Source organism: Dipodomys merriami, unplaced genomic scaffold (genome assembly GCF_024711535.1).
Source record: "Dipodomys merriami isolate MVZ:Mamm:240054 unplaced genomic scaffold, mDipMer1.0.p SCAF_11, whole genome shotgun sequence".
Taxonomy (NCBI): Eukaryota; Metazoa; Chordata; class Mammalia; order Rodentia; family Heteromyidae; genus Dipodomys; species Dipodomys merriami.
In genome coordinates this window covers 164280-188105 of record NW_027202382.1, presented here as the reverse complement: position 1 = coordinate 188105, position 23826 = coordinate 164280, and the positions used below count along the sequence as shown (strand labels likewise).

The window sequence follows — 23826 nt, the reverse complement described above, 5'->3', positions numbered from 1 at the left end:
CCAATAGACACATGAAGAAGTGTTCAACATCTCAGGCAAGTAAAAACAACTTTGAAGTTCCATCTCACCCCAGTTAGAATGGCCATTATCAAGAAATCTAGTAATAACCGGTGCTGGAGGGGATGAAGCCCAAAGGGAATGCTACTATACTGTTGTTGAGAGTATAAACTTGTTCAACCACCCTGGAGAGCAGTATGGAGGTTCCTCAAAAGACTAAAAATAGAGCTTCCCTATGACCCAGCAATCTCACTCCTGGGAATTTACCAAAGAAGGCCACACTAAAGCTACAAGCACAACTATGTTCACTGCAGCATTATGTATCATAGCTAAGATTTGGAACCAACCCAGATGCTCCTCAATAGATGAATGGATCAAGAAAATGTGCTACGTGTGCGTACACACACACACACACACACACACACACACACACACACACACACACACACACACACACACACACACACACACACACACACACACACACACACACACACACACACACACACACACACACACACTGGAGTTCTATACTTCCATCAAAAGAATGACATTGTTCCATACATAAGGAAATGGAAAGACCAGGAAAGATTGTATTAAGCGAAGCAAGCCAAGCCCAAAGAAATGTAGGCTACATGGTTTCCGTCATTTGTAATAACTAAAATATGTCTATGATATTCTTAGCAGGGGATCACAATAGCCAAATCACTAACAGCTTATCACCATACATAATGAAGTGTATCAAAATGAACTATGGGCATTGGAAACAAGAGGTTCTTATTATGTTCTGTTTGTAGTTATTTCTATTTTCTTGTTTTGTTTTAGTTTTCTGTACCCTTTGTCTTGTATATAAGTATATCTGATCCCTGGAAGGGAAAGGGAATAACAGAAACAACAGGACAAATTTGAACTAATGCAACAATGATACTCACTAGACATTATATTGGAAATAAATTTTACATCTTTGCAGTGAGGAGAGTGAAAGGAAGAAGTGAAAGAAAATAAGGGAAGGGGTAACTGTGTTAAAAAAAAAAATGTATAGCTGGGAAGGTGGCTCAGTGGTAGAGTGCTTGCCTAGCATGTATAACAGAAACAGAAAAAGCTGGAAGTGGCACTGTGGGTCAAGTGGTAGAGTGCTAGACTTGAGCTGAAGAGCTGAGGGACAGTGCCCAGGCCCAGAGTTCAAGCTCCACAAACAACCAAAACAAAAAATGTACTCATTACCTTACTTATGTAACTATAAACCCCAGTCCATTTATCACCTTCAAAAAAACAGAGGGGGTAACAATGCTCAACAAGAAATGTACTCTTTACCTTACTCATGTAACTGTAACCCTATGTACAGCATATTTACAAAATAATAAAATTTAAAAATAAATATAAAGTTTCAAATAATCTTAATAATTATTAGCTAAATGAAGATCTTACTCACCTTGCTACTAAGAATCTTCCTTGATACAGCTCTCTCACATTTACATCCAAGTCACTGGAAAATTGGAACTTAAGTTCCAAATGCAAACATAATCAGAATCTTAACATTCAACTTCTACCACCTGTTCTAAGCCACCATCACATATGTTCTAGATTTTCTTAGCCTTCAAACTTGTCTATTTCGACTTCTGTGTGCCTACAGAATATATTCTAATAAATGCCAGAATGACTATCTACAAATTCAATGTGATACCTATCAATATTCCAACCTCATTCTTCAAGGAAATAGAAGAGGCAACCCAAAAATTCATATGGAACAATAAAAGAACCCAAGTAGCAAAAATGATCCTCAACAGAAAGAACAGTGCTGGAGGAATATTAATACCAAATTTCAAACTCTACTACAAAGCCAGAGTAATCAAACTAGCTTGGTACTGACACAAGAGCAGATCTCAGGACCAATGGAATAGAATTGAAAACCCAGAAATGAACCCACCTACCTATAGCCATCTAATCTTCAATAAGGGAGCTAAAAAAAATAGAATGGAAAAAAGACAGCCTCTTCAGTAAATGGTGCTGGCAAAATTGGCTAGTCACTTGTAGAAAACTAAAGCTAGATCCTTATATATCACCCTGCACCAGAATCAACTCCAAATGGATCAAAGACCTCGAAGTCCAAGCCTACACTCTGAAAACATTACAGGATGGAATAGGAGAAACCCTAGGTCTCCTTGGCACAGGCCAAAATTTTCCTAATAGAGACCCAGAAACACAACAAATCAAAGAAAGTTTGGACAAATGGGATTGCATGAAATTTCAGAGCTTCTGCATTGCAAAGGACATAGCTAGCAAGATCAATAGAAAGCCCATGGATTGGGAGCACTTCACTAGCCATACAACGGACAAGGGTCTCATATCTAAAATATACCTGGAACTCAAAAATTAAATCCCCCAACAACAAATCTTCAAAGAAACAACTGCCCAATAAACAAGTGGGCTAAAAACTTAAAGAGAAACTTCTCTGAAGAAGAAAGAAGGATGGCCAATAGACTGAAGAAATGCTCAACCTCCCTAGCCATAAAAGAAATGCAAATCAAAACAACATTGAGATACCACCTCACCCCAGTTAGAATGGCTAAAATCAAGAACTCTAATAACAACTGATGCTGAAGGGTATGTGGACAGAAGAGAACCTTTCTGCCTTGTTGATGGGAGTGTAAACTTGTTCAACCACTTTGGAAAGCAGTATGGAGGTTCCTCAAAACACATAGAGCTCCTTTTGGGCATTTACCCAAATGTTTACAAACAAGACCATACTAAAGCTACCAGCATAACTATGTTTATTGCAGCATTATTTACCAGAGCTAAGATATGGAATCAACCCAGGTGCCTCTCAGTAGATGAATGCATCAAGAAAATTTGGTATATATACACAGTGAAATTCTATGCCTCCATCAGAAAGAATGACATTGCCCCATTTGTTAGGAAATGGAAAGACTTGGAAAAAATTATATGAAGTGAAGTAAGCCAGGCCCAAAGAAACATAGGTCCCATGGTTTCTAGAATATGTCTGAGTCAAGCAGAAAAGGTCAGATAAGTTGATGTTAGAGAAATGAACCCTAAGATATGTATTTAAGTATTTTTTTCTTTCATGCGATTGTTTCTAACACATTTATAAGATTTCTTTGTTGCTTTGTATGTCCCTTCCCAACGGTATAACCCCTGCTTTCACTATATTTGATGTCGGTATAATTTGTGTAGGGGAAGGGAAAAAAACAAATCGTTTAAATAGGGATAACAGGTGGACCCATTGCAACAATGAGATCTACAAGTCATTATGTCAAAAATGAACTTTACAATTTTTTTGGGGGGGGGAGGATTAGATAGGGGGGTAGGAAGAGGATGGGAAGGAATGGGAAAGGGAAACAAAGGAGGAGGCTACAATGCTTGATAAGAAATGTACTCATTATCTTGCCCATGTAATTGTAACCCCTCTGTACAGTATTTTCACAATAAAAAATAAAAATAAATAATAAATAAATGCCAGAATGATTCTTTGCGAATGCAAATAAAAATGTCACTGTTTTGTCTAAGAAAACAGAATTCAAGTCTCTATGTAGCCTATTTCTAGGTTTGCTAAAATATTAGTGGTTAAATAAAATGATAATGAAATGGCAGCCAGGCACCGGTAGCTCACTCTTGTAATCCTAGCTACTCAGGTGGCTAAGATCTGCGGATAGGGTTCAAAGCCAGCCCAAGTAGGAAAGTCCGTGATACTCTTATCTCCAATTAACCACCAGAAAACTGAAAGTGGTGCTGTGGCTCAAGTGGTAGAGCACTCGCCTTCAGCTGAAAGAGCTGAGGGACAGCTCCCAGACCCAGAGTTTAAGCCCCATAACCAACAAAATAAATAAATAAAATAAAAAATAAAAAGATAATGAAATGGCATGCAGGTTATATTTTATTTAAATTAGTTAAGAAAAATTATTCAATTTAAGCTAAACTATTTTATTCAAGTTATTTTAAGTATTTTTTAAATTTGAGCTAATCACAGGTTAGTAATCAATTAAGAAATATAATTCTTTTTTTTTTTTTTTTTTTTTTTTTTGTCGGTCGTGGGACTTGAACTCTGGTCCTGGGCGCTGTCCCTCAGCTCTTCAGCTCAAGGCGAGCGCTCTACCACTTGAGCTACAGCGCCACTTCCGGTTTTCTGGTGGTTTATTGGAGAGAGGAGTCTCACGGTCTCTCCTGCCCGGGCTGGCTTTGAACCGCGATCCTCAGATCTCAGCCTCCTGAGTAGCTAGGATTACAGGCGTGAGCCACCAGCGCCCAGCTAAGAAATATAATTCTTATAAATGCGTTAGAAACAAATGCATGAAAGAAAAAAAACATTTAAATACCTATCTTAGGGTTCATTTTCCTAACATCACCTTATCTGACCTTTTCTGCTTGACTCATACATATACTAGATATTGCAAATAAGGGAAACCATGGGACCTATGTTTCTTTAGGCCTGGCTTACTTCACTTCATATAATTTTTTCCAAGTCTTTCCATTTCCTAACAAATGGGGCAATGTTATTCTTGCTGATGGAGGCATAGAATTCCATTGTGTATATAAACCACATTTTCTTGATCCATTCATCTACTGAGGGTCATCTGGGTTGGTTCCATATCTTAGCTATGGTAAATAATGCTGCAATAAACATAGTTGTGGTGGTAGCTTTACGAACTTTACAACTTTGGTGGGGGGGGGGAGAATTTGGGTGGGGGAGGGCAGGAGGAGACTGAGAAGGGATGTGAAGGGTAAACAAAGGAGGAGGCTGCAATGCTTGATACGAAATGTACTCATTATCTTGCTCATGTAATTGTAACCCCTCTGTACAGTATGTTCACAATAAAAAAAAAGAAATATAATTCTAATTTCAAGTTACAAGGCACTCACAGAATAAATTTGAAAAAAGTATTTTTATATTATTTATAAGTAATGTACTTTGAAAAGAGAAACTACAAGCTTAAACCATGAAAAGTAGTCACTGTACTTTCTTTATATTGTGTTCAGGCTAACAAAAATGAAAATAACAATGTTTTATTAAAACTCTAGCTTCTATGGCAGGACAAAGGATAAATCAATTCAGCAGTGTCTAGAGTCACTAGACACTATGGTGGAAATGAACTTTACAACTTGGTGGAGAGAGGAAAGGGAGAACTAGGAGAAAATGAGGGAGGAGGGACACTGTTCAAAAAGAAATGTACTCATTACCTGACTTATGTAACTGTAACTCCTCTGTACATCACCTGTACAATAAAATTTACATTAAAAAATTTTAGTTTCTTGTCAGATCTTCTCTATTAAGTGTGTGTGTGTGTGTGTGTGTGTGTGTGTGTGTGTGTGTGTGTGTGTGTGTGTGTGTGTGTGTGTGTGTGTGTGTAGACAGGTGTCGGTGGCTCACACTTTTAATCCCAGCCACTTAAGTGGCTGAGATCTGAGGATTGCAGGTGGAAACCAGCCCAGGCAGAAAAGTCCATGAGACTCTTATGTCCAATAAACTACTCAAAAGAAGCTGGAAGTGCTGCTGTGGCTCAAGTGGTAGTATGCTAGCTTTGAACATGAAAAGGCTCAGGGACAGTGTCCAGGCCCTGAGTTCAAGCCCCAGGACCAACAACAAAAAGATATGAATAGGGCGCCAGTGGCTCGCATCTGTAATCCTAGCTACTCAGGAAGCTGAGATCTGAGGACTGTGATTTGAAGCCAGCCCAGGCCCTTGAGATTCTTTTTTTTTTGGGGGGAGGGGGTCATTTGTGGGGCTTGAACTCTGGACCTGGGCGCTGTCCCTCAGCTCTTCAGCTCAAGGCAAGTGCACTACCTCTTGAGCCACAGTGCCACTTCCTCTTTTCTCCAATTAACTACCAAAAACAAAAACAAAAGCCAGAAGTGGAACTATGGCTCAAGTGGAAGAGTTCTAACCTTGAGCAAAACAGCTCAGGGACAGCACCTAATCCTTGAGTTTAAGCCCAAAGACTGGCACAAAAAAAAAAATCATTTCAGGGTGGTTATTTCTTACTTAGTCACGTCTTTTTCCCTGACCCTGAAATATAATTGACTAGCCTATGGTCTCAATGGTACAAGTCTTTAGGAAGATAAAAATATTTGTGATTAAAGTTAAAAAAAAAAAAAAGGTAAGAATTTTAAATTAATGATGTTAATAATCCTTCATGGATTATATGATGTTAACTATTATTATTATATACAAAATCTATATCAACTAAAGTCTATCAACTAAATGATCTTTAAATGTTTTAAAGAAAATGCATCTAGGGTTCTTTTGTTTAAAGCTTAGCTAGAAAAAATATGACTACTTATTCAAAATGAGGAAAATAAACTACTTCAATAGAGCGTTCTCACTTTGTACTCTCAGAGCTGCCAAACACCTTTACTAATAACAAGAGTTAGGCAAAATAACAAAATTTAAAGAAGGCAAACAATCATAAAACTTGACACTTTCATAATTATTACAATGACTTACATCTTTGCAAAGTCTTCCATTTGAAATTTGAAAAACACATTCTTCTTTCCTTTTAACTTCTTCCCTAGCTACAGCCTAAGTGTAATTAAGTTTTACAACTGAAAACAAAGAACAGAACCCATTTTTCTATTAAAACTGAAACATGAGTAAGAAAAAGCCAAAGCAGTGGCAGAAAAGTGAGGAATGATACAGGAACTAGAAAGAAAGTCTGAAAACTCCACTAAGTAGATGACAGAAAACTAAGATGGAGAATTAAAAAAAGAAAGAATAATAAAAATAGATGACAGAAACTGAATAAAAGCTATGTCAGAGTTAGTTGAAATGTTTATCTGGAAGAGTTACCATGAATAAGTCTTTGTTCTCCCCTCTCCCCCCCCCCCCAAGTCAGTCTCTCCAGCCATGTCTACAATATTTCAAGGACAGAATTACAAAACTGAAAATTCAGAGTATAAGACTATTATAATGAGTTTCTATAAGTTGTCATTCACTGCCATATCAAAATTGAACCCACTGTTGGGGTGTAGGTATTCTTCTAATTGAATTCAATATAGATTCTCTACAAAACCAACTACTATACTTTGCAAACAGTAAAGGTTTAAATATATGTATTAAATTAACTTTATAATCAGAATTTAGTTTTTTAGAAAGATAAATCAAGAGAGGCCATGCATTGATTCCTCATACCTGTAATTCTAGCTACTTGGGAGGCTAGCATTTGAAGGTCGAATTGTGAAGCCAATTCTTACCTCAGATTAACTAACAGAAAGCTCAAATTAGCTCAAAGGTAAAGTGCCAGCCTTGAATAAAACAGACAAGTGAAGGCATAAGGCCCTTTATTCTGGTACTGAAATAAGAAAAGAAACAGAGAAAATGAGAAAGAAGGAAGACAGGAAGGAGAGATTGAGAGAGAGAGAGAGAGAGAGAGAGAGAGAGAGAGAGAGAGAGAGAGAGAGAGAGAGAGAGAGAGAGAGAGAGAGAGAGAGAGAGAGAGAGAGAGGGGCCGGAAATCCATGGCTCACGCCTTGTAATCCTAGCTACTCAGGAGGCTGAGATCTGAGGATCATGGTTCAAAGCCAGCCCGGGCAGGAAAGTCTGTGAGACTCTTATCTCCAATAAACTACCAGAAAACTGGAAGGGGCACTGTGTTCAAAGTGGTAGAGCGCCAGCCTCAAACTGAAGAGCTAAGGGACACCATCCAGGCCCAGAGTTTAAAAACCCATGACCGACAAAAAAGAAGGAAAAAGAGAGAGGAGAAAAAAAAAGAGAAGAGAGAATGAATGAGAGAAAAAGAGAAAGAAGACAGAGAGAAAGAAAAATAAAAGAATGAGAAAAAGAGAGAAAAGAAACTAACTTTATAAAAAAATTATTTTATCAAATGATCTTATAAACATAAGACATTTTAAATCTCCCATAAATAAATACATCTAGTGTATTGTATATTCAATCAAAAATTATAATGTAATAGATACCGAGCTTTTCCTAGGAAAAAAAAGTACATAAGGAAAATAATGGGAATACTTTTTTTGCCTCGTCTATTCATTCTCATTCTCATTCTTCCTCTCTCCTCCTCTCCCTTCCCATCTCTCTGTAGGATCTCTCTATATAACCTAAGCTGGCTGAAAATTATGTAGTCCAGGGCTTGCCTCAAACTATTGATCCTCCTATCTTAATTTCTCAAGTGGTAAGATTACAGGCATGCACATCCAGTTTATTGTCATGATTTTGTTTTTGTTGTTCTTGTTTCACAGTACTGGGAGTTTGAACTTGGGGCTAAGCAGGTATTTATCATTTGAGACACACCTCCAGTCTTTTTCTTTTGTTGTTTTTAGTTACTTTTTCAATAGGGCCTCGTATTTTTGTCCCAGGCTGGCCTCAATTATGATCCTCCTACTGTCTTCCATGTAGCTTACATTATGGACATAAACCCTGATGCATCTTCCCAGTTGAGAAGGGGGTCTCACTAACTTTTTGCCTGAGCTAGCCTTGAACCTTGATACTCCAGATCTCTAGTTCCCATATAATTGATTGGGACCTATTTAGTCATTCTTAACCTCAAACTTACTAGAAAGAAAAAAAATTTAAATGTCATTCCATAAAAATAATGCCTTTCAAGAAATTTATTGTTATTCATCAAACTGTTTTACTGTTTATTAACAATTTATAAATTACTGAAATTTATAAATTACTCAATTGTTATTCATTAGCAACTAATACAGTCCTATACCCCCATTCCCATCCTCAAGTTATCTATGGGTTATAATCCATTTGGGTTTTTAAACAGATTATGTAAACATCAAATACATCACCTTAAAGAAGCATATCATTAAATTGTGATTTATATAGTAATGGGAAAGATCTAGCTTACTTTGAGACAATGGAATGGATTTGTTGAAGAGGAAACTAGTCTGACTGGTACCAACTACAGATGCCAATAATATTTTTGAGAGGTTGATGGCTTCTTTCAGATGCTTTCTTTTCCTATATTTCTCAATAGGTGACAGGATTAGCTATCCCTAAGATATCTCTAACATTCTGATCATCTAAAGTATAAATATACTTATTTGATGTACAATTCATTTCCTCATGTAATTTGTGATATTTAATTTCCCTGAAAGTCTTGTGTGTATTCTCTGACACATAGTCACATCCCTATAAGAAGTAGGCCATTGTAAAGACAATTTTCTCAGCTAAACAGTACTGGATCATAAAGGTAGTATATGTGGTACAGTATGGGGTTCTAGTGGCTTTAGTAGCTTTTTTTAATCCACTGTCAAGAATAGATATCACAGTCCCATATAGCTGATAAAAGACAGGGTGTTCTAGTCCCTATTTCACAGTATTATAGCTGTTCCTGACTTTCAGCTTCTTACAAAACATTTTATTCAGTCCAAGAGACTGTTTCCCTGCTTTTTTAAACAAACTAGATTGCAGCCAGGTCTGCACACTCCAAGAAGCTATTTAAACGTTCACTCTCATTTGGTTTAGAATATTCTCTTTACTTCTAGTACTGTATGTAATGTTTTGCTTTCTTTAAGCCTGCCTGCATATCCCAACATTTGTTGTTTATTTTATTTGCTTTCACTTGCTATGATTTGAATGTATCTTTCACATGTTGGAAATTCAATCCCAAAATCAACAGGGATGAAAGCTGGAACTCTTTAGACATGATTAGTTTGTAAAGGCTCTGCTTTTGTGAATGGATTAATTCCATCCTTGTGAGAGTTGGTTAGTTACTGTGGAAGTAGACTCCTCATAAGTTCTGTTCCTTCTATTATGTGCAGGTGTTTCCTTGCCCTTTGTCTCTGCCATAAGAGGATGCAGCAAGAAGGCTTCACCAGCACCATGATATTTAGACTTCCTGACCTTCAGAACTGTAAGAAATAAAATCCTGTGGTTTATGAATTGCAGTCTGTGGTATTCTGCTACAGTAGAGGGGGGGGGAGACAGGGGAAAAGACCAAGATACTACTCCATGTGGAAGGAGTTCTTTTGTGTTAGTAAAACCTTGTAATGAAAAAATGGCAATGACAGTAGAGATAAATTAGAAAACCATCCCAGTCAAGAGTTAAGATTATGGATTTAAGCTGGTAGTACACACTTATAGTTCCAAATATAAGGAGTTACACAGAGGAAGATCATGAGTTCAAAACAACCTTGATCTATATAATGAGAAAGAGGGGGAAGGGAAGGGAGGAGACAGGAAAGGGAGAGGAAAGAGAAGGGGAAAAAAGGAGAGAAGAGGGGAGGGGAGAGAGATAGAATAAGAGAATACCCAAAGTTTCTATTTCTGTTCCACACTGTATTACAGTGCAATAAGGCAGGGGAAATGAATTAAATGTATAAGGTTTGGAAAAGAAAACCCAAATTGCAACTATAGATCAAAAAATGTTGGCTATACAAAAAATTCGATCAAGAATGACAATAGATTTTAGTAATGTGACTCTATGTGAGATTAATATATCTACCTTCGCATATATAAGTTACTTGGTTGATCTTACTCTGTGGCAGTACCTGAAGGAACAAAACTAGGCAAGCTATGGTATAAATAAAATTGTGAATTAGCTACTTCTTAGAACAAGTGGACATTACTGGCTTGTGATTATCTCTTTCACATTATTAGGCAATTCCTTAGTGGAAAATTCTATGCTCAAGTTCCTATCTATTAGTGGAGCCCAAAGTTTTGTCTTCCACCCCCAAAACTAATATTGGTATTTGCCTGTAGTCCTATTTAGGGTGCTAAGTTTGATTTCTACACACTAGTTTATAGGATTGTTACTTATATTTTTGTATTTGAATAATTTACTTCTTAATTAATGCATTACTGTTACCACAGGAAATGTCTTATGAAATCTAGATATCTTCTAAAGGAGGCCATTCTGAACATCTAGTTCAGTCTGCTTTTCAAAAACTGTTACATTTTTTTAAATGTCTGAAAGTAAAAATCCAAAACATGTAATGGTTTTCTTATAGTAACTAATAGGTAATTTCTTTTCTCTTATATATATATATATATATTCCATGCCTTATATTCTTGATCTCATTTCACTTTATAAAGAAGAAACAATATGCTGTATTTCTTTTTTTTTCTTTTTTTTTTAATTTAATTTTATTTTATTTGTGAACATACTGTACAGAGGAGTTACAATTACATGGGCAGGATAATGCGTACATTTCTTACCAAGCATTGCAGCCTCCTCCTTTGTTTACCCTTCACATCCCTTCCCAGCCTCCCCCCTCTCCCCCATCCCAATCCTTCTCCTTCCCCCCCTTCCCCCCCCCCACACCGACGTTGTAAAGCTCGTTTTGGACATGACAACTTGTACTTCTCATTGTTGCAACAGGTCCACCTGTATCCTTAAACAACTGGTTTTTCCCCATCTCCTCCACAAGTTATACTGACATCAAATATAGTGAAAGCAGGGGTTATATTGTGGGGGAGGGACATACAAAGCAACAAAGAGATAATCTTATAAATGTGTTAGAAACACATGAGTTACATGCAGAGTAGGTTTTTAAAAACTGAAAAATATTTTTAAATATTTAAATCTTAACAAAACCACAAAAGAATATCAAGCATACAACTATTTTTCAAATGCTATCTTAATTCAACTTCCTAAAAATCCTGTAATTTAAATATCATTATCTCCGTTTTTGCAGAAGAAAAGACTAAGGCTCAGAAAGGTTAAGTAATTAGCTCAAGTGACAGAGCTGGGATTTGAATCAGAGAATACTGTTCCAAGAACAGCGCTTTTTCCATTGAACCATGCTGCCTCCCACCAGAGAGCATTTTCACTTACCACCTGCTAGTTCTAATTAAGAGAGAGTAATTAAACAATTCTCTACTACTGACAACAATATTAAAACTTCTAGCACTTTAAAGAAATGTTAATATAAACAGCTCTTTATCTCCTGGAAGATACAATATCTAAACATAAACTGTTCTAGAAAAAAAGATACCAATACAACAGGTGCTTTTTCAAACCATAGTTAATTGCATTATATTTAATAAGGCATCAAGCATTAAAATGTTGTTTAATGACCAATATACTTCTAAGAATATTCAACTTCCCTTTGTACACTACTTAATCACTTTTTTAAAAAAGAATGTTTATTTTAATTAGACTAATAACAATACAAACTAAAGTAACAAAGGTATGTACAACAAATTGGCAAAAAAATTAAAATAACAGGTAAAGTAAAAATGCAATTTTATACACCCCTTTAAGGAGATAATATAATTGATTAAAAACTTATTGTAAACAATTAAAATATAAATTTTAAACTGTTTGGGGCTTTTAATCTAATAATTCTTCATCAAAGAGTTGATCATGACAAAATAATCATAGCTGTATGAAGTTTTACTATAGAAGTGTGCATCTTAAGCTAAGAGCAAATAAGGAAAGAAATATGAAATTGATCTATATCTATATAATAAATTAGAGTCATAAATTAATGCACATTTTAGAGGTTTTCAGATTCTGAGCGGATGGTAAAAATGTTGTGGTTAGCCAGTAGAAATAAATTCTGGTAATTGTACTGTATATTTCCAAAGTGCTAAAAGATTATATATAGATACTGTCACCACAAAGCAATGGTAAGCACATGAGGTGATAGAGATATCAGTTGACCTGACTTAATAATTCCACATATATACATATATCAAAATATTATGCTACACCCCATAAATGTATAGAACTTTTATCAATTAAAAAGAAAAAGGGAGAATATTATGTACATTAAGAAATTTAATTATATATTTTAAAGATAACATTCATTCACAAAGAAATAAATTCTTGGCATTCTAAAATAACAATATATATGACAATATCATTATGTTTTCATTAATATATACTGGGTTATATTCCTGTTTGGGAGGTGAAATTTGATCATTAATTTTTTATTCATGCACATTATTTGTAAAAAAGAGGTCCCACTGTGGTATTTCACAAATGTATATATTGCACATTGATCAGATTCATTACCTCTATTGCTTTCTCTCTGAAAATACAAAATCTAGAATAATATACATAGTTTTAACAGTATACATATCTGGTAATATAATGACATTATTTTATTTTTTTATTTTTTCCAAACTGAATACTTATATTTATAAAAAGTAAAGAAAAAGAAAGATAAACATAAACTCCTATAGGTTGGTAAATATAAATATTCATAATCTACTTTTGGGGGGGAGGGTCTGGTCATGGGGCCTGAACTCTGGGCCTGGGCCCTGTTCCTCAGCTCTTCAGCTCAAGGCTAGCACTCTACCACTTGAGCCACAGCACCACTTCCAGCTTTTTCTTTTTTGCTTATGTGGTGCTGAGGAATCCAACCCAGGGCCTCATGCATGCAGGGCAAGCGCTCTACCGCTGAGCTACCTTCCCAGCTCCTTCATAATCTACTATTATGTGATACAAACAAGTTAGAAACCTATGTATTTTGTAAGAAAATTACATATATTAGGTTAAAATTTAAAACTACTGGCATAAATCACTTTCACTTAAAAGCAGCTATTTCAAATAGTTTAATTGCATGCTTTGATGTGAAAATTTTTACTGTAAATGTTAATAGTATTTTGTGAACATTATGGGCCAGAAGACCCTGAGCAAGCCAAGCAAGTTCTCTTAATTTCCTCAAAAACCTGGAGGCCAGGCACTGGTAGCTCATGCCTGTAATCCTAGCTATTCAGAAGGCTGAGGTCTTAGGTTTGCAGTTCAAAGCCAGCCCAGGCAGGAAAGTCTTTGGGACTCTTATCTACAATTAACTACCCAAAAAGCTGAAAGTAAAACTGTGGCTCAGGCCAAGAGTTCAAGCCCAGGACCAACACACACACACACACACACACACACACACACACACACACACACACACACACACACACACACACACACACACACACACACACACACACACACACACACACACACACACACACACACACACACACACACACACACACACACACACAGAGGAAATAATAACAATACTGACACTACCTACCATTACCATACAGGACAATTTAAGAATGGAATAAGATAATGCATACAGAGAAAGGGGGAAGTGGCTGGCACATGATTCATGTCAGTCTAGATAATGTGGTGGTAGGAAGGTAGAGAGGAAATCCAACCTCCTAGATCTATCATTTATGGCTGTGCAAGTTATGTAACTTCTCCATATCTCACTTTTTTCATCTAAAATGAGATTAAAAACTCTACAGGCTTATGGAGATTATGGGATAATTGTTTATGAGATATTTAGCATAATGTGGTGACCAATACGTTCTGTTCTCAATAAGTTTTTGCTACTTTATTATTAGCATTATTAGTATTGAGATGCTAGAGTAAATATACAATAATTGCTTTATCATTATATACCAACAATGGGTTAGTTATATTAAATGAGGCTGCATTATAGAGGCTGTATTATACTTCTTTTATTTTCTTGGATTTAGTTCAATTCCAGTGCATATAACCTCACTAGTGAAAAATCCTTAAACATTAAAATCAAAAACAAGAATTCTATGCTTTATACCAACATTTCCAAAACAGTACTATAGCCATAATTATATTCATGAACTTCTCTAAACAATAAGTATCCTCTTTTCCCGTCTAAATACCATGACAAATACATGGCAAAGAGAACAACTCTTCCTAACCAAGCCTCCCTCATCTTAAAGCATGCACTTATATGAGAACTGGAAAAACCTAGATTCAAACCCTCCCATAATCCAAAAGATATGTGAAGTTTCCAAAGTCCAAAGAGCACAAAATAAAACTTGGAAAATAACTAGATTGGAAGAAAGGATTATGTTTTTAAGTAAGTTATTACTGGAAAATTTCTTTGTTTCTAACCAACATATAAAGCCCACTTTTACATTTTTAATACATGTGGTGTACACTTGTAATAGAGGATAAAGTCTTGTTCCATCCTCAGAAACTCTTACAGAATAAAATTTTTCACCTTGGGATCTGTTCTCTATTCAAGAGATATGCATTATTTCCCATAAGACTCACAAAAAGAAAGGAAATAAGCATTATGTAAGGAATGTTCTCCTACCTTAACAGCTTCTCCAAGAGTTTGGTTTTTGTCAGCTTCCTCACTGGAGTGCAACTCAAGTCTATAATTCAACTCCTGTAGTTGCTGTGCCTGTTCATTCAACAGCATTTGTGCCTGCTGTTCCCGAAGCAATGCATTATTGAGTTCTTCACATGCACTTTCAAACTTCTCATGGGTGATCAATTTCTTGAAGAGAAAGGAAAAAAATCAATTGTAAGCTAACAGCATTGCTACATCATTTAATCTTCAGAACTAAAATTGCTAAAGAATATAAGATTTCTAAGACAAAATACATAAACAGGTATAATATATATATATGTGTGTGTATGTGTGTGTAATGAAAGTGATCAGAAAACACACAACAAGCTGTGTCCCTTCCCAACATTTGTTAGATCTTATAAATAGTCATCATTTTACTCCCTCTTACTACCTATTTTACCTCATACTCTCCTATTAAAACTAGACTCTATTTTCAAAACATTAACTCTATAAGCCTCCTCTCAGCATTCAAACTCTACTCTTCTTCATAACATTCCTCTATTTCTAGGGTCTTATAAACAGATATATTTGTATCTTTTATTTATTCCATTTTCCCCACAAATACCTAGGTTTGAACTGGGGTCTCCCACTTGCTCAGCTTAGAAGCAGAGCTCAAGTGGTATAACAATAGCTGTACTAACCCATTTTCAAATAGAATATGTAAAAATGTGCATTTTATTGTGCTTCAAACATTTACATGTTTTGGTCATTAAGGTTAGACAAATTGAACATATCTTTGGAAAAGAAACTTGATTTCATACTAAATAATGTATTGCTCAAATTTTCAATATAGGGAGAGCAAAAAAGAAATACCTCTACCCAACCATCTGGCTCCTCAATTGCAAACATTTCAGAAGAGAAATTTGGAGTGGGGGTGGGGATTGGGGAGGAAGGAGTCCATCCTATGTGAAGGACTTTGAATTATTTTTAAAATCAAATAATAAATTTAAAAAAAACAGATATCACTTCGGCCATAGTTGTCTAAGTTTTATATACTTACTGAGTGCTTGAATTCATTTAATTGCATTTGGAGACCCTGAGCTTTGTCAAGCTCCTTTTTCATTTCATTCACATTTCGTTTGAATTCTGTAACCTCTAAGCGCAGTGAGCGGCGCTCCACTTCTGCTGCATGCAGTCTTTGTGTAAATCCAAATATTTGCTTTTGTAATGACGCTGTGCTTTTCTGTTGTTAAACAAGAGCAATTTTCAAGCAGTAACTGCAGATTTACTAAAAAATCAATAGCAATGACCATTCAACTAAATTAAATGTAACTTAGATTGCACAAAAAAACAGAGTTATTACTAAAACATACAGACAAAGCTTTTTTATGTGACCAATATATGAAATATGAAATTAACACCTAAAGATATCATCTAGCTAGATGATATCTAGAAAATAGAACTGACAATTTTAGGTCTTGTATAATTCTGCCACTGTGCACTTCTAGGAAACAGTATACTTAGAACTAATGCCAATATTTATTCAGAATGGCTATTATTGTAATAGAATTTAACATGAGGACCAAGCATGGTGGTTTTTGCCTATAATCTCAGCTACACAAGAGACAGAGGTTAGAAGATCATGGTTGGAGGCTAACGCTAGCAATAATGAGGTATTATCTCATTAGCTGGGCATGCTCCTAAAATTCCAGCTAAGAGGACTATAATCTGATGCTGGCCCTGGACAATATCCTATCCAAAAGAGAGCTAAATTAACAAAGATAGAATCTAAGCACTGTGGAGTCTGAGATTTGAGGGTTATAGTTCAAAGCCAGCCTGTGCAAGAAACTTCATGAGACTTTTATCTACAATTTATCATCAAAAAAGCCAGAAGTGGAGCTGTGGCTCAAGTGGTAGAGTGCCAGCCTTGAGCAAAAGAAGCTCAGAGCTCAGGCCCTGAGTTCAAGCCTCAGTACTAGCAAAAAAAAAAAAAAGATGGAGGCATAGCTCAAGTGAGGCATTTGCCTAACAAGGATCTGAGTCCGAACTCCTGGAAAGAAGAAAGAAGAGAGGAGAGGAGAGAGAAGAGGAGAGGAAAGGGGGAGGGGAAGGAGAGGGAGGGGGAGAGAGAGAGTGAGTGAGAAAGAAAGGAAGGAAGGAAAGAAGGAAGGAAGGAAGGAAGGGAGGGAGAGAGAGAGAGAAGGAAGGAAGGAAGGAAGGAAGGAAGGAAGGAAGGAAGGAAGGAAGGAAGGAAGGAAGGAAGGAAGGAAGGAAGGAAGGAAGGAAGGAAGGAAGGAGATGGGGAGGGAGGAAGAGAGAAAGAAAGATGGAGAAAGGAAGAATATCAAAGAAAATCTAAATACCTTCATGTACAACTAGTTTAAACTCTAAATCCAATACAAAATTAAATCTAAAAAATCCTAAAATCATTATTAAATGAAAGTTGTACATACCATAATGGGCGCATGGCCACGCAAACCATACTTCAGGGCAAGGGTATTTACTTTATGAAGTCCACGGGCCAGCCTTTGAACAAGGGAATCTTTTTCTACGTATGTAATACCTCTGTTACTACACAGAGGAATACTTTCCATTGCTAGACTGATTTTATCCATGAGTTTTGCAAAAGAATTCTTGGCTGCACCTATGAGTATATGTCCACAAATTCTGGAATTTGGATCTTCAAAAAAAAGAACACCAAAATAAGAATTTTCTATGTTGACTAAACAATACTGCTGATAACAATATGAAAATTTTTTTCAATTATGTAGTTTCTATTCATCTATATTCATTTAAAAAGTTATCTCTCACATTAATTTTACCATTAAGAGAACAAGATAATTCATCTACAAAACAATATAATAAATTCTGCATGAATTTATTAGGCACTTCACATGGAATATTATGAAACTAAATAATCCTATCTCTTTGTTCTAAAACTTTATTTACAACTTTATTTGCAACTTCTATTAACTTGGTACCTTAATGCTACACTATTTATATTCTCAGACAAGGAAACATAATTTGTCTTACTCCAAAGCAATTAAAATTTAACAACTACAATTATTTATTTCCCCACAGGATTTTGTAATCATCCCTTTCATGTAACAGATTTGAGGTCCCAGTATATCCAACATGACCTGCTTACTGCTACATTCCATCAGGTCTGTAATTAATATTTATGCTTCATATGGATAAATAAAATTGTCAAGTGTTTTTCCTACTAATTGGTATTCCAGATAATGGTTAATAGGTTTATTTGTGACTTTATAAAAGTTATGTAATTTAGTTTTCCCACTGCTATACAGGTTTTAATATGTCATTACTTGTCTTATGATAGTATCCATGTGAAACAATAAGCATGGAGACTATTTGGATTTAGTACTATACTATTTCATATTTTAAGAGCTTCTACTGTTTTACCATAGTTTCATATCATAGATTCAAAAAAGAAACTTCAGTTTTACAAAGTAAAACTACCCTTTTTTTAATCTTCTAAGGTTCTATAAGGTACAACCCTAAAGAACAACAACACTAACTGAGAAAGTGATCAACCACTGGTTTTCTATTGTATAACGAATTTCCTTACAATGACTCTGCATTCTAAAATTTGAGTTTTATTCCTAAATTCCTTTTTTCTTCAAATTTCCTTTATTCCTCAATGTATAAAAGGAAAGGTTAATTTTACAATTTATGTAGCAGTCAAAATTTGAAAACCACATTGCTTTAGAGATATACATAAAATTTGTTATATATAATAACTTCTACATAAAATTTATTTCTATCATTTATTAATGCTTTGAATTATAAGAATATATAAGCCTGCAAGCAGTGGCTCATGCCTATAAGCCTAGCTACTCAAGAGGCTCAGATCTGAGGATCTCTATTTAAAGCCAGCTTAGGCAGGAAAGTCCATCAGACTCTTATCTCCAATTAGTCACCAAAAAGCCAGAAGTGAAGCTGTACTTCAAATGTAAGAACACTAGACTTGAGCAAGAAAACTCAAGGACAATGCCCAGACCCACGTGTGTATAAACACACACACACATACATACATACATACACACACACACACACACAGAGAGAGATAAAATGAATGTACAATAAGTTTAATTCTATATCCATTTGTTACACAAACATATTCTCTGATAATTACACAGACAACAGAAACAGAATGTTTAATTAAAATATAAGTTCTTAAAAATCAGATTTCATGAATAAATAGAATTTAGAAGCCTAATTATATAACAAACAACATATAATGAAGAACAATCAAATTAATTACTACAATATAAATAATTTACTTTTCAATGAATTTGTGGTAAAATTTATTATATGTATAACATTGAAAAATCATTTGAATATACGTGTATATCTGTTTCTCTCAAGTTTTGTGTCTTTTCATCTTAAACTCTTTTATCTTCAATATGCACATTTATAAGTACTTTATATCTTTTTGTATTAAATTTCTATTTATTTTCATAATTACTACAATACTGAACTCAAAAATGGACTCAATACTGAGAAATTAATATTAATTTCTTTTAAATAAACAACATAAAGGATTGTTTTAGAAAAACAATATTTATGAAATATAAAATAGTAAAAATTTCAAAAATATAGAGGCATTAAAAGTAAAATCTAACATTGAAAGCCATGAAATTTATCAAGACATATTGTATTCATAAACTGCTTTCTTAAATGGCAACTCCTTTGTACAACTACTTCACAGTAACAAAAAGTAAAGAAAAAAAAACAAGAAAAATAACAAGACAGCCAAAAGGAATTTTTTAAAAACCAACTAAAACTTAAAAGTAAAAAATTAAAAACTACAATTAAATTTTCATGAAGTTTTTTTTTTACTATATTGCAGGAATGTGTTTGTAGGGACACTGATTACTAAAAAAGTCACCTTTTAAATGATCATATAATCCCAGGAAACATTCTTTCAAATTTGTAATAAGTGTGTAAAGACAGGCACTCTAAGTTCCTGTATGCTGCCTCTCAATGAATTATAGTAAGAGTACTAAATAACTTCTCCTTTAGGAGGGAGTATTTTTATTGCTTTAACTTTTTATTACTTTTTTTTTTTTTTTTTTTTTTTTTTGGTCCGGTTGTGGGGCCTGAACTCTGGGCCTGAGCTCTGTCCCTCAGCTCTTCAGCTCAAGGCCAGTGCTCTACCACTTGAGCCACAGCGCCACTTCCGGCTTTTTTCTTTTTGCTTATGTGGTGCTGAGGAATCGAACCCAGGGCCTCAGGCATGCAAGGCAAGCGCTCTACCACTGAGCCAACTTCCCAGCCCCTTTATTACTATTTTTAAGTAGTTGTACAAAGGAGTTTCCATTTAGCAAAGCAGTTTATGACTATAATACATCTAGATCAATGTCACCCCTTTTATCATTCACCCAGTTACCTCCATCCTGCCCTTCCCTAACTCTTCTTAATTCTGTAGGATATATACTGGTTTCTTTTCTGCATTGTACCCCTCTTTCCTCTTCATTCATCTTCCTCTTTACCACTATCCCTAGCCCACCTTTTTAAGTACCCACTTCCAGGTGTTTTATTTTGCTGAACATTGATACTGGCTTTCTAAGGAATTACCCTGTTGGAAATCACCCTTGAATCTACTATATTTCATCTGATACATTTGTATACACTTGCATACCACCCAATGTATTTATTTACGAGTTTGTAAGCTAAATCTAGCTTCCATATATAAGGGGAAACATGGATCTTTTGTCTATCTGGGTCTGACTTATTTCACTTATCATAATTTTTTCCAAGTACTTTCATTTCCTTACAAATGGTATAGTATCATCCTTTCTAATGGATGAGTAAAATTCTGTTGCATATATACATCACCTTTTCTTGATACACTGAGGACAATTGGGCTGATTCCATACCATAGCTCTGGTGAACAGTGCTGCAATAAACATGGTTGTGCTGGTGGCACTACTGTATCCTGGTTTGTAATCTTTTGGGTAAATACTCAGGAATGGAACTGCCATATCATTGGGTAGTTCTATGTTTAACTTTTTGAGGAACCTCCACACTGCTTTTCACCATGGTTGAACAAGTTCACAGTTCTATCCCATTTGGCCATATTCTCACCAGCATCTATTATTGCTTTTTTTTCTAGATAATGGCCATTCTAACTAAACCAGCACTACAGAAGGTGCTCAGATATCCTACACACAGAAAAACAACATGCACTCCAAAGTGGTTGAACAACTTTACACTCCCACCAACAATGCAGTAGGGATCCCTTTTGGCCATATCCCTTCCAACATCTGCTGTTATTATAGTTCTTGATTATAGCCATTCTAACTAGGGTGAGGTGGAATCTCAATGTTATTTCGATTTGCATTTCTTTTATGGTTAGAGAAGTGGAGCATTTCTTCATGTGTCTATTGGCCATTCTTATTTGCTCTTCAGAGAAGTCTCTCTTTAAGTTTTAGCCCACTTATTAATGAGGCATTTGACTCTTTGAGGATTTGTTGTTGGGGATTTTAATTTTGTGAGTTCTACGTATATTTTAGATATAAGGCTCTTGTCCATTATATGGCTAGTGAAGATCTCCCAATCTGTGGGCTTTCTATTGATCTTGCTAGCTATGTCCTTTGCCATGCAGAAGCTCTGCAGTTTCATGCAATCCCATTTGTCCAACCTTTCTTTGATTTGTTGTGTTTCCGGGTCTTTATTAAGAAAATTTCATCCTGTGCCAAGGAGCCCTAGAGCTTCTCCTATTCCTGTAATGTTTTCAGGGTGTCTGCTTTGACTTCAACGTTTTTAATCCATTTGGAGTTGATTCTGGTGCAGGGTGACATATAAGGATCAAGCTTGTTTAACCACTTTGGAAAGCAATATGGATGTTCCTCAAAAGACTACACATAGAGCTTTCCTATGACCCAGAAATCCCACTTTGGGGCATTTACCCAAACGATCACAAACAAGGCCATACTAAAGCTACCAGCACAACTATGTTTATTGCAGCATTATTCAAATAGCTAAGATGCCCAGATGCCCCTCAGTAAATGAATGGATCAACAAAATGTGGTTTATATATACAATAGAATTCTATGTCTCCATCAGAAAGCATGACACCACCCCATTTGTTAGGAAATGGAAAGACTTGGAAAAATCTATATTAAGTGAAGTAAGCCAGGCTCAAAGAACCATAGGTCCCATGGTTTCCCTTATTTGCAATAACTAGTATACATCTAGGACAAGTAGAAAAGGTCAAAAGCTATGTACATATGACCATGCAAGATGATGCTAAATGAAACAAACCCCAAGATAGGGACACAAGAGTTTTTATCTTTCTTGCTGCTGTTTTTAATGTTCTTATAAAGTACTATGTGATTTTTTTTGTTTCTTTTTTATGTTCTTTCCCCATGGTATAACCCCTGTTATCACTGGTTTTGATTCCAGTGCCCTACATCTTGTATTATATGTTTTTCTAATTTGGGGAGGGGAAAGGAAATAACAAAATGTTGAAACAAGGATATAGGTTGACCCATTGTAACAAAGAGATGTACAAGACACTATGTTGAACTTGGGGGTGGGGGGCGGAGTTGGGGAGGTGGGGAGGGAACTGATGGTAGGGGAAAAACAAAGGAGGGGTAACAATGTTGGGTAGGAAATGTACTCATTACCTTACCCATTCCACTGTAACCCCTCTGTACAGTATCTTTACAATAATATATATATATATATATATATATATATAAACATGCACATGGAATAAGCAGAGAAAATAGACTTTATTGATGAACAGATAGATATAATAAGAACAGAAAAGATACAACCCCTAAAAGGGTGATGGGGGGCATAACATGACAGGAGCTATCACATACTTCTCAGTTCTAACACTTAATATCAATGGGTTCAATTCTCCTGCAACAATGAGATGTACAGTCGTTATGTCGAAAATGAACTTTACAACTTTGGTGTGGGGGGGGAGGATTGGGTGGGGGCGTGGGGGGAGGATGGGATGGGAAGGGGAAACAAAGGAGGAGGCTACAATGCTTGATAAGAAATGTACTCATTATCTTGCCCATGTAATTGTAACCCCTCTGTACAGTATTTTCACAATAAAATAAATAAATAAATGAAATAAAGTATATGGGAGCATGTCCCTAAAAAAAAAAAAGGCATGGCTTGTTGGATGAAAGGCAAGACCCATCCATCTTTGCCTACAAGAGACACATGTAACTGACAAAAGCAAATATCTACTTAAGGTGAAAGGCTTTCAAGAAAATTTTCATTCAAGAAAACTTAACACTGTAAAGATAGAAGTGCTTTTATAACTTCTGAAATCATTTCAACTTGTTTCCACATTCCTAAAGATTGTTCTTTCAAAAAATAACAGAATTTTGTTTTTAGCAAATACTGCAAAGCAATATAAAAGAACATATAACCTTATTATAACAACGACTATGTACAGACTTGTCCTTTTACCTATCTCACTATGCTGCATCGGCATCCATGTGTACATAAGAAGAGTATTTGGGGGCTGGGAAGGTGGCTCAGTGGTAGAGTGCTTGCCTTGCATGCATGAGGCCCTGGGTTCGATTCCCCAGCACCACATAAGCAAAAAGAAAAAAAGCCGGAAGTGCCGCTGTGGCTCAAGTGGTAGAGCGCTAGCTTTGGGCTGAAGAGCTGAGGGACAATGCCCAGGCCCAGAGTTCAGGCCCCATGACTGGACTCAAAAAAAAAAAAAAAGAAGACTATTTGCTGTGCACATGTTGGGCCTCTTGAATACTGATAAGTAAAGATGAGTATAAACTAAATTTGAGATAGATGTATTATATTAACTATTTCATTCAGTAACAAGTT

At 35.6% G+C, this 23826-nt stretch overlaps 1 protein-coding gene across 7 annotated transcripts in view; it reads right to left on the bottom strand.

The window, feature by feature from the left end:
• Positions 1-23826, bottom strand: part of Ccdc171 (coiled-coil domain containing 171) — a 316277-nt gene that overhangs the window by 141108 nt on the left and 151343 nt on the right. For all 7 annotated transcript variants that reach the window (XM_070007659.1, XM_070007650.1, XM_070007684.1 and 4 more), the window contains 3 exons: positions 17442-17668; positions 16049-16231; positions 15010-15195 (listed from right to left, as the gene is read on the bottom strand). In XM_070007659.1, coding sequence (XP_069863760.1) covers positions 15010-15195; positions 16049-16231; positions 17442-17668 — 596 coding nt within the window. The remainder of the gene's footprint in view (positions 1-15009; positions 15196-16048; positions 16232-17441; positions 17669-23826) is intronic.